The sequence below is a fragment of the Serinus canaria genome, chromosome 2 (assembly GCF_022539315.1).
Source record: "Serinus canaria isolate serCan28SL12 chromosome 2, serCan2020, whole genome shotgun sequence".
NCBI lineage: Eukaryota > Metazoa > Chordata > Aves > Passeriformes > Fringillidae > Serinus > Serinus canaria.
In genome coordinates, this window is record NC_066315.1 from 126,882,668 (window position 1) to 126,894,684 (window position 12,017).

Genomic DNA, 12,017 nt, shown 5'->3' on the forward strand with positions numbered 1-12,017 from the left:
ATGCACAATAGTTCCCAGAATTTAAATGCAGAACTCAAGGGACTGAGCCTATCTTGTTTTTTTCCCTTACAGCTTTAGTAAGCATGTGTATTGCATCCATTTTTATGGCTTGCTGTTCTTTCAGGCAATATTGCTTTTCTTCATGAGGCCCAAAATAAGTTGTGATGAGATCTCATTATTTCTTTATCAGGATTGATAGTCTCTCTAACTTTGTTCACCCCTTCTGTTTCAGCAAACTTGTAATTTTTTTCATTACTTTCTGTTAATGTACTACCACACTGATTTATGTCTTATTTCCTGAACCCACAAATTCAGCATAGAGCAAAAATTATAGTTCACTGTGTCACCTGTGCTGGTGCAAAGGGAACTGCATTCTCCTGTCTCTTACTTACAGCATGATATCCATCATCCAAGACCTCTGTTTCTCACCACCTTTGGTCATTCTATTCCTGTTCTGTATTTCTATTCTGCACCTTCCCTATAATTCAGCACCGTATTTCCTTTGCTCATCACAGATCCACCACATTTTTCTAACCTGTTTTACAGTTTATTGCAGCACATATTAACTGATGAAGAACTGAGCTCCAGAGCTCTGGCCTCGTGTCCTCTTTCTTTCTTAACTCTGCAGGGAGTAGAAAAGGAACAAACAGGGCTAGGCTGATAATTTCAATCATTTAAATAACCAGTAACAATTGTATGCAAGCTTGGCAACTATTTAGTGTGTGCAGCACCTGGACCTGACCAAAGCATGCTCCATGGAGCACTGTGTAAGGGGCAGGAGCTACCAAAGCAGGGGCTGAGGATGCCCTGCTGAAATTACTCTGGGAAAATGACCCACAGGTTGCAGAGGATGCCCTGAAGAGGATGCTCATCTTGAAGATTCCTGTTGCATCTCTTCCCATCCAGACACTACTATATTTTTCTTTTCCTTTTCTTTTTTTCTCTCCTTCTCTTTTCTCTTCTTTTCTGTCTTTTTTTTTTTTTTTTTTTCTCAGAAACCACTTTTACTACTAGCATTGGTGGATCTTATATACCATGGCTACTACAAATTAAACTTTGTGCAAGAAACTTTACTCAACATTTTTATGCAACACTCCTTTATCTCACTGAACTTAATGAGACTGAAAAAAAAAAAGGAAACATCACATTTCTTGGAATTTTATAGCTTGCTTCTACTAATAGAAATTTGTAAATTAATATATACAAATATTTATTACATTTTTATATATTTTTTTAGTTTTCAAAAGTCCATAAGAGTGGTAAATTGATGATTTTCTTCTCTGTAAAATCTAAAATACAGGCCAAAAACTTGTCCAATGACTCAGCTCCTGCAGTATTGATTTAGCTCTCACTCATTATCTGTCTGAGGTTGTGAGAAGATTCCATGGCATGTGATCCAGAATATATTTTTTGATCTGTGATTGTTATTTGCTGTTCACTGTAGATTTATGCCTATGTGTTTGAGAATATCAGATCAGTTCAGTTGGAGGCACTACTTCTCTCCTTGCTGAGCATTGTGGTGCTTGTTCTTGTTAAAGAGCTGAATGAGAAATTTCACAGAAACATTAAAGTTGTCCTTCCCATCGATCTACTTTTGGTAAGTACAAAATTATATATCAGGCTTTTTCTTACAAAGCTTTCAGAGGCTCAATCTGCTGAAGTTTACTGTGCTGTCTATAGTTACCCACACCCACACCTGCCACTTATTAAACAGACAGCTGATTTTCATGGCTGCAAGTTAATTGTAAAAACAGGAAACAGTTTGGCTTAATAATAAAGAAATTACATAAGCAACAAATTTGTATAATGTTTTTCATATGTTTACTACTTTTTACATAATCACAAGAACATAAAGCCTAGAAGGTGAAAGCATAGGAAATTTCAAATAGAAAATAAAAAGTAACTGGCATATTGTAACTCCAAGCAAGTCTTTTGCAGGGTAGCTGTACTTTAGATGTTGCTTGTGATTTATCTGCAGCAAAATTAAATAGTTATGCTCTTGCTTTCTGTCATTTTACTAACATGTTTTCTTTCAACAGTTTTTAATTTTCTTTTAACTCAATTAAAATTAGCAGTTGCATTATAAACCTCTGTTTTAAGGACTAAGCTGTAGTCAAATGATGAGCAGCAGATCACCAAACAGTTTCTGTGTTTCTCTAAACCTCTAAAAGAAAATACAAAGTATGAAGGACAGTTGGCTTTCAGAGTGCATTACCACAATTACTCTTCTGTTGCTGGAAAAAAAATATTTACAAGGGCAAAATGCTGGAAAAGGAGGTAGTGTGGTCCTGGTCTCAGTGTTACCTTTTTAAAAATACTGGATAAAACGTACCAGCAAAGTAAGGATTGCAGCCTGGAACCCTGTCCTGTTGGGATTTGTGTGTTCATCTCCTTTGAAATACAAGAAATGAGTTTGAACCTCCTCAGGGTCAAACTTTATACTCCCTCTGCAAGATTTGTACCTGCTAGAACACAAAAACAAGAGGCAGACATCCCTTCTGCCGTGTTCTGTGCTGAAGTCAGCACTGCCAGCCTGGATGAGATGTGCTCAGGGAACTCCAGCTGAATCAGACTGCTCAGGAACACCTAAGCCATGAACTACTTTAAGGTGCTGAGATGAATGGCAGTGCTCTGGAGCACGTGCTGAACAGAGGGGCTTTGGACACTGATTGCCAAGGCTCCTGAGGCTTTACAGAGAGCCACACAAATCTCTCTCATTAACACAGAATGTACAAATTGCACCAGAGTCTCACATCATTATTGTGTCCAAATCTTAGTTTCCTTTGATGCTCTTGCACATTTGCAAAAAAAATTATGATGATATTTTCCTGTTTTGCTGATTGATCTAAGGATAAATGAATGAACAGTGCCATGTGCTGAGCTATGGCAATAATAGGGACCATGTCAGAAGCAACAGAAATGTAACATCTTTTTCTGCTTGAATCAATAGATAATTGCTACATCCATGGCTTGCTACTATGCTGATATGGAATATGCCTACGGGATAGAAGTTGTGGGAAATATTCCTAAAGGGTAATGTGGGTTTTTTAGCTTTTAAATACTTTTATTTCTGAGAACAGTCTCTGAAAAGGTCAAAGGAGTTTCTGAAATAAGAAATGGTAAAAATCTATTTTGGTTTTTTCCTGTCTCCTCAAACACTCTCTCACAACTCAGTTCCATGTTAGTAAGTTATATGTGCATAGATATCATCACAAAAATGTGTCCTTATACATTTTCATAGTTTTTTATTGCTTTGTGTAATAAAAAGTAGGTACTAAATATTGATGATGTATGGCAGGAGGGCAGGACACTCTTTACAAAATTATTACAACCTGCCTTTAGAGGGTTGGGTTAGGTTATTTTAGCAGAATACTCTCCACCCACATAGTAATTTTAGAAAATGCAGTTTCTGAGAAAATGTGAAAGATTTAATTATGCTTAATCTAGAAAAGAACATTTTTGCTATAGCTAATGATACACTTTTCTCCACGACCTTGAAAAGAAGGCAAAAAAAATCAATATAATTTTCTAGAAATAGAAATTAGATGAAATGTCAGAGAAGATATTCAAACTCTACAGGTTGGCAAGAAGAGCACAGCTGTTGTGTAATCTCCTGCTTGGATATAAGAGGGTTTCCCTAAATTTCACAAAGTACGAGTCCAAGACAGCATGTGTGGAAATGTCCCTTATTTCATCTCTTTCAGTGCATGTGTGGCAGCTTGCAGTGAAAGAGATGAAATAAGGGACGTTTCTGAGAAAGAAAATGGTTTTTAAGTATTTAGAGCATGCTACAAATCTGAGACTAAAACACGGCTAAGTGTGCCCCTTCTATGCGTAATGAACAGGTCAACTGTATTTCTGCAAATTTAATCAGGATTTTATTTTCTGTCTAACTTCATACAAGTAGTGTTGAAAAACAGAAGCAGAGCCTGGATAATTCCTGCATATTTTTGGGCATTTACCTGAAATACCTAACTGCCTTGTCAGTGGAGAGCATCAGAAACCTCAAGAGCACAGTTTGCTTTTCAGACAGTGTGATTTGTGCTCTGGAAAGACCAATGTCTTCCTGAAGAGTTCAGAGAAAATCTGGGGTAGTTTGATTCATAACTTGAGTAGTTTTATTGCAATCCCCATTAGATGGAATAAATGTCTGTACTGTCGGTAACTGACAGGAATACAAATTTTTTTAAAGATTTAAATTTAACTTTACAGGAAAGCCAACTATATTAAAAAAGGGGAAAACATACAGTAGTCTCTTCTACTGAACATTATAAAATTAGTGAATGGTTGCTAATTTTATTTGTCAGTCATGGAGTTAATTTATCAACATCTTTTTATAATTTCTCAAACTGAAGTTTTCAAATTGAATACTCCATCTGAAACTGTTTCATCTTCTACAAATTCTCTTTTGCTGTTCCCAACAGACTGAGATCTTATTAATCCAAATTATTGAAAAATGTCACCTTACAAGTTTACAAGTCATACACAAATTATCTGTTCCTGCAGAGATTGTTTCTGTGGTATTTCCATAAATTTCAGGTATATAGACACTATTTATCAAGTTTTTAAAAAATTACTGTCTTTATTTTTTATAGGTTGCCATCACCAAAAGCACCACCCATGAGTGTCCTGCCTGAAGTAGTCACTGAAGCTTTTGGAGTGGCACTGGTTGGTTATGTAGCTTCTCTAGCTCTTGCTCAAGGCTCTGCTAAAAAGTTTAAATACACTGTGGATGACAACCAGGTAAAACTCTTTCTCCTTACTGTCACTGAGCCTTGAAATCACCATTTGGGGAAAGTGTTATAGATAAGTGTCCAGTAGGAAAAGTTATGTTCCATATAGCATCCTTACACCTTCTAGTGTTTACAGTAACACCCAAGTTTTGTTTAAATTATCTCTGCAGAATGCCCTCCTTGGTTGAACTGCTCCTTTTGGGGAAGCTCATCCTCCAGGATAATCTTGTAATGCTACATTCAGTGCAGCATTTGGGTATTAATGCATTTTTCACTGCTCTAAGATGAGACAGCTTCTCCTCTGGCAGTTGAGCTGTTATAGACAAGCTATGATGTTAAAACAGCCACCATTATTCAAAAGCAATTCTAAACCAAAACCAGGTATTTATAGTCGCAGGACTTACCTGATGTTGTCATAAGAAATTACTTATATTTATGCAAAGTAGAAGTCTCACCTGAAATAAAGGTTTATTTGTATCTAGGAAGCTGGGTGGGTACAGAGAGTGCTGCCAGCTTTACAGCCAAAGGAGCTTTTTGTTCCCAGCTCCATTTTGCAGAAGACGTGCTTAAGTAAAGTGGGCTGTCTGTACACTACTACAGTGCTTGTCATGGTGGGTGGGTAACTCCAAGCCTGCTGGAAATCCTTGGAGATGTTAATTCAAGCACTGTGGGAAGAAAGGCTCAATTTCAGATAACTGGCACTTGTACTGTGTGATGAAAATGTTGCCTCCACCTTTATGTTAAGTAGTTTGGGATGAATGGCATAGGGTTGAATGAAGAACAGTTGTTTTGCAGCTGGAGGTCTATTTGAACACTCTATCTACACAGGCTGGTCTTGCTACATCAAGTCCTGTCCTTTACAACTTGTGTGTCATTGGAAAACACAGTGGGAACATTCTTGTCTGTTCAGGTCTCTGAAATATTTCTCAGTTTGAATACATTGGGCCATGAATTTCCATCGATGCTTCAGAGCCATGTTTCTAAGGAGCAGAGGGAGAATGCTTTGAGCTTAGTGCAGGTCAGACTCCAGGGTGACACATTGCTTTGTTTCAAGGCATTCCATGGAAAGCAGCAAGCTGTGTGTCCTTCTGCACTTTTGGAAGTCTTGTAGCTTACACAGGTTCATTACTGAAGTCTTGGAAACTCTTTGTATGTCCCCATCAAATAATGGAGCAAAAGGGCAAACCCTCCCTGAGAGGAGAGCAGTGAGGTGGTGTGGCTGTACTGCCTTCAAGGACAGGCATAGGGTTGGGCACTGGGCTTGTGGGTGTGTGAGGCTGCAGGGTGAGCTTTAAGGGGGTGCTGTTCTGTCCTGTGAGCACAAACTCATGACCTGGTGTTTCCCTGGCTGGATACAACACCATTTTCCTACACATTTTCCTCAGGAGACCAACTTGCTCCCTAAAGTCTGTGATGCTGGGTGGCCATGGTGGAACACTTCCTTAGAAAACACTGCTCTTCTTAGGCTGCACAGACATGGTGGCTTCTCCACTTTTTGTTCCATGAATCCTTTGTTCAGACATGTCTGCATTTTGACTGTGAACAAACACCAAATACATTTGTGATGAAGGACAGCATGCATAAATTATGGCTACCACACTTCACTTTCACTAAAGCTCTAATGTTCTAAAGGAAGAGAAGTCAGTGGCTGTCTTCTTCCAGTGAGCTATATACCAGAAATGATCTGGGCAGTTTCCAGACACCAGTACTTGGGGCTCTGGCCAGTTAAAAAGCAGACATGGATCAGAATGTAAATATTTTGGTTGAACTTAATCTTCAAAATTTAGCAATAGCATTTATTCTGGGAACAAAATGTCCCTCTGGTTCAACAGCTCTATCATTGAAATTAGTTGGGAGAAGATCTATTCTGTTGGGAAACCCTTTGCAATGTACCTGTGGGATTTTTCCCCTCAAAAATGTGTCTATCCTTTATTATTGCTAAATTTTACATAGGGAACTCCTTTGTTGGCAAGAGGCATTGAAATGACAGCACAATAGGAAAAAACATCTTCTATTTAACGACTTTGCAGGAATTTTTGGCTCATGGCCTCAGCAACGTGATTCCTTCATTTTTCTTTTGCATACCAAGTGCTGCAGCGATGGGACGGACGGCACTTTTGTACAGCACGGGCGCCAAAACACAGGTGATGTCTTTTAAAAACACAGGCTGTAAAAACCACAGGCTTAGAGTGAAGGATGTCAGAGAATTAAAGCTGTGATTCTGCTCACTGAAATTTGCACTGACTTATCATTTTCCTAGCCTCCTTTTTCCTCCTTCCTGGGAATGCCTCTGCCCTGTCATTTTTAACAATCTGCATGAAATTGCATCTGATCAGTGATGTCTTCCTAGGAAAGATAATGGTTCCATTTATTAATTTTTACCTGTTTCATTCAATATGACATAGAAGGTCTGTGGCAGTAAGGAAGTTAGGAGTTGAGTTTTCAGACTGCAGGAAACTACATAAAAGCCTTTTCAGTTTATGTGAATTTGTCAGCATTGTAACAAAAGTGCCCTCTAATGGTGTTTAATGGATTTAATGCTACAGTCTAAACTGAAGTTTTAGGGGGGAAAAAAAATCACATTTCATTTATCTGATTTAATTTATCTTCTCTCTGATATCCAAAATAAAATGAAAGTAACCTTTAGAGCTGTTTGTTAGAAAAACACAAGTAATCTCCCAGCTTCTGCCTTGTGACATGGTGTGCTTGTCCTATCCTTCAGTGTACACTGAGCCCACAGAGATGACATTTAGATTTTTGAGGATGTTTGTTGCTATTTCCTACTGAGGAATCTAAACCCACAAGCTGTTATTGATGTAGCTCAGAAAAGAGGGGGCTGTATCTGCTGAGAATGATAACTGTGGCCCTGTCAGCCTGTCATCTGTCCAAAATGTGCTTGTGAACAAGAGTGGTGAAAAACCACCTGGGGCACCTGGAGCATTGCCTCTTCCTCTGAAACTCATGGGCCCTTCAGTGGCAGCCTGCCACATCAATGTCGTGTCCTTTGGAGTTCACTGTTATTCTCCCAGCTGATCCAAGGAAGGTTCAGATTAGATATCAGGATTTTTTTTTTCACAGAAAGGGTTGTAAAGCATTGGAACAGGCTGCCCAGAGTAACCATCCTGGGAAGTTTCAAACATTGTGTGAATATGGCACTTGAGGAGATGGTTTAATGATGAACATGATGGTGGTGCTGGGTTGATGGTTGAACTTGATGACCTTAAAGATCTCTTTTAGCCTTAACAGTTCCATGATTCAATGATTCTATTTTGCTGTTTCTCTTGTATAAAGGACATCAGCTTCAAGCAAAATGTTCATGAGCTGCAAGACTAAATACAATCCATCGATAGTTTCTCCTCTTTTTACATGTTAAATAATTGCTAATTATCCTACAGAGTACTCTGAACTCAATCATAAAGAATAATCTAACAATAGTAATCTTGAAAAGCATTTATATTAAAATATTTTACCACTTGGCTATTAGTTATTTGATGTATTTATTTGAATTTTATTGCATACAACAAGCTGTAATCCTCCCAGATATTCTCTTCTGCAATCAGTTAATGTACTGATTGTACAATACTGCATCATGCTGTACTGGCTTTTCCATGGAAGACTTGAGGTAACCTGCAGACCTATAACCTTGAGGCATTTGGGGTACTTGAGCACGTTGGCTCTGGTACATGTAGGGAAAGACCCTGATAAAAGGTTATTCAATACATTAAATGGAAAAAGAAACCACTATAATCGATTTCAAGACAGCAAACACACAATAAAAATCTGCTTGGATTATCCATTGGTTTCACAGTACAGCAGTGCCTATGTCCAAAAGTTCAGAGTGGTTATGAGCTGGCACTATGAGAGTGTTTTATTAGACATAACAATCCAATCTCTCCCCTGCCTTCTGGAAAGCAGCACATCAGCTTAATGCTCTCCTTTGGCTGTCCAGACAGAATGAGGAGACCACAAGATCATCACCTATAAATATAGGTCAGGTCACAGAAAAAAGAAGCCTTTCCTTAACTTAGAGGGAAGTCAGTTTGGCATAGCACATGGAAGAAATGCAAAGAGCCTTTCAGGGGCACAGAGCAGCTCTTTTTTCTCAAATGGCTATACCTGGATTGCAGTTTTGTCATTTGTTCCTCAGTGATATATTTTCCTGAGAGAAAAGAGAAGTGAGGAACTCTACCATGGAATAGAAGTGTCCTTCAAATAGAATCAACACTTTTTTTTCTTGCTCTTCATGAAGGCAGAAAGAGGGAAAAGTTCCTTGTGACTTTACCAGCAGATTTTCTGTCCCTTTTTATGTAAACACTCTGTCTATCCTTCTTGGTGGTATTTTTAAGTACACCATGACTTTAATTTTCTAGTGTTTTAACAACTTGTCTGGTTTTGTTTTTAACAACTTGTCTCTTAAAATGAAACCTAATTATTTTAGTAAAGAAACATATTATCAATATAAAAATAAAGTGAGCATCTGTCTACTTATCGTCAAAAACCTTCTGTGAATCTGAACTGTATATTTATAAGACCAGAAGTACTCAGCGAGCACTCACAGCAGAATAGGACAGTGCAATTTTACTATCATTTTCCATCAGATTAATACCATATATGCTGTGAAGAAATATGTAATTATTAGACCATTTATTTTTCTGAATTTATATTACTTGCATTACTTATACTCTTTAATATACCTTTTTAATGATACCCACATTTTTAAAGTAAATACACTGATATTAAAATGAAATTGTTAGTGGTTTCTGGTTTAAAAATAGTTTTCTTTTAGTGTTAATCTCAACAAAAGAAGTTAGAAGTCTTCTCTTGTGGAAAAAATGATAGCATACATAATTCTTGCTTAGTGCTATGACAGATCTGTTATTTAGTACAACATAGGGTGCATGCCTATAAATAAGTTGCAGAATGTCAGTGGGTGCTGAGAAACTTCTAGGATGAGACATTGCACACACACGTTCCACTTAATACCCAAATGTGAAAGTGATGCTCTGATCTGTGTCAGGGGGCTGGCAGCAGGGTCAGGCACAGATGTTGAGATCTCTCACTATGTTATCACTGTAGTTGATTAAAGGTAATTATCAGAGATTAAAATTGAAATTATATGCATCTGCAATCCACAGATCCATTAACAGCTAACACTTTCAACATCTGATTCTTGGCTTTGTCTACAATATTTTAAAATTAATCCTTTTCACAATTTCATTTGTTGTTTTTATTGTTGTTAGACTGAATGATCTGCAACTCTTGGTTATTGTTTTAGGTGGCTTGCCTTATCTCTTGTTTATTAATTCTTGTGGTGATCTACACAATTGGACCTCTGCTGTACTGGCTTCCTATGGTATGCTATTTAACCTTTTTTAAGATTAAGATGTCAAACACTTTCTTTGGACAGTTTCTTTCAGGGAAAGACAGTGCAACCTTTAAAACAGCTCTATTTAATTTCAGTGGCCAAAAGAATAGTGAGGGTATGATAAATCTCGAAATCATAAAGTACAGAGGTGACAGCATAAGACATAGAGATTTTAGACATATAAAGTTATATACATAGGCTATCACATAAGAGTATAGAAATGAATTTCTCTTTTGCTTACTTTTGGCATGTAGTTTACAAAAAATATACACCCAGGTTGCTGTGGATTTGTAAATTGACAAAGTGTGGTAGAAATTAATGAAGTTTCATGATATTTCTCCAGATATGTATATGAGACACAATTTTGCTTTTCAAATAAATATGACCCAAATTATTTTAAATAGTGATATAAGCTTAATTATGAAAAGATTATAAAGTATTCTTATATCTCTGTCATGGATTACATCTATGCTAAGACTCTTTAAAGCAGTGTGGCATCTTTTTCACATAAGCTATATCTGGCTTTTGGTATTACAAATTAATAGTTAATTTTAACTAGAGTCATGTCAAAGCTGCTAAATACAGCTCCAAAATTATCCACATTTCTGCCATGTATGTACATGAAGTTTTAACTCAACTATGTTTTAAACTTGCTTTGTGCTATTGTTTACGTGGTGTCATGAAAGTTCTCACTTTTCAAACACAGATCCTTTTATAGCTTATTTTAACCATGCAAAGTAAGGACACTTGAAGAAGTGTACACAATATGTCCTGGGTTTTTGCCCTATACTTCTTCCCTACTTTCATTTGTTTTCCTATGGATTATATGTAAATTTTGACTGGTTTCCTGTAGGCTTTCCCCCCCCATTTTAAAAATACTTTTTGGTTTTTGCTTTCTTGATAATTTATTTCTCTTCTAATATGCTTTTTCAGCCCCATCTATGCACTGTAAGTCCATCAGTTTGTACTCCATTCTTTTTGGCTCTAGATGATTTCTTCATCCATCTCCTTCCTGAGTCAAAGAACAAAAAAAATATTTTTTTTGCTTCAAAATTAATGGACCTTCGCCCTAGAGGCCTTCTCTAGGGGAAGGAAAGGAAGTGAGGGAGTTGCAATTCTTCACTGCATCGAAGTTGAGTGATGATTTGCTTTTGAGTCCTTCAGACTGTGGCAGAATGTTTTGGGTCTGGTGATGCATGGAAGAGTCTTGAGTAGCCCTGAGGTTTCTGTCATTTTTCTCTCAATTAGGCAGCCTGTAGATTGCCTTCACAAAAAAAAAAATGGGGATAGGGTGGTTGTTGCTGTTAGCAGCTGTCACAAGGACACCTGTGTTTAACCCATTTTCTAAACACCTACCGGCTTTTTTTATAATTTAATGATGATATTGACTGCTAAATTAAAGAAACAGCATTTGTTTTCACTAGCAACTCTGCAAATGGCTTTTGTGTTTATGTCTTTGCAGTGTGTGTTAGCAAGCATTATTGTTGTAGGCTTGAAGGGAATGCTAATGCAGTTCCGTGACTTAAAAAAATATTGGAACGTGGATAAAATAGACTGGGTAAGTAAAACTTAATCTAAGGAGGTTTTCCTGAGACCATTTGGCAAACATCTGTTAACTAAACTTTAACAGTTCTGTGACCCTAGAAGAAATAAATGCAAGATATTATTAGTACTACTTTTTGTGCACTATCAGTTCAGAATAACAGCATCTGTAATATCAGTTGTATTAAAAAATAACATTTTAACAAACGATAAAGAATCAAACCTGATGCTAGAGATGTGTATACAGACAGATCAAGTTAATGTGAGCAAATATGTGTCTAATTTTTATGTCATTTCTATCTGTTTAACATTCTATTGTAGCTATTGTGGCATTATTGAAGAGATTTTGGTATAATCATCCTCTGGGAATACGGAAT

General features: G+C 37.1%; 1 protein-coding gene across 1 annotated transcript in view; it reads left to right on the forward strand.

The window, feature by feature from the left end:
* The window catches only part of SLC26A7 (solute carrier family 26 member 7), a 67,877-nt gene that overhangs the window by 32,124 nt on the left and 23,736 nt on the right, over positions 1 to 12,017 (forward strand). The window contains exons 5-10 of the mRNA XM_018911881.3: positions 1,445 to 1,597; positions 2,951 to 3,033; positions 4,596 to 4,743; positions 6,764 to 6,877; positions 10,009 to 10,086; positions 11,561 to 11,656. Coding sequence (XP_018767426.3) covers positions 1,445 to 1,597; positions 2,951 to 3,033; positions 4,596 to 4,743; positions 6,764 to 6,877; positions 10,009 to 10,086; positions 11,561 to 11,656 — 672 coding nt within the window. The remainder of the gene's footprint in view (positions 1 to 1,444; positions 1,598 to 2,950; positions 3,034 to 4,595; positions 4,744 to 6,763; positions 6,878 to 10,008; positions 10,087 to 11,560; positions 11,657 to 12,017) is intronic.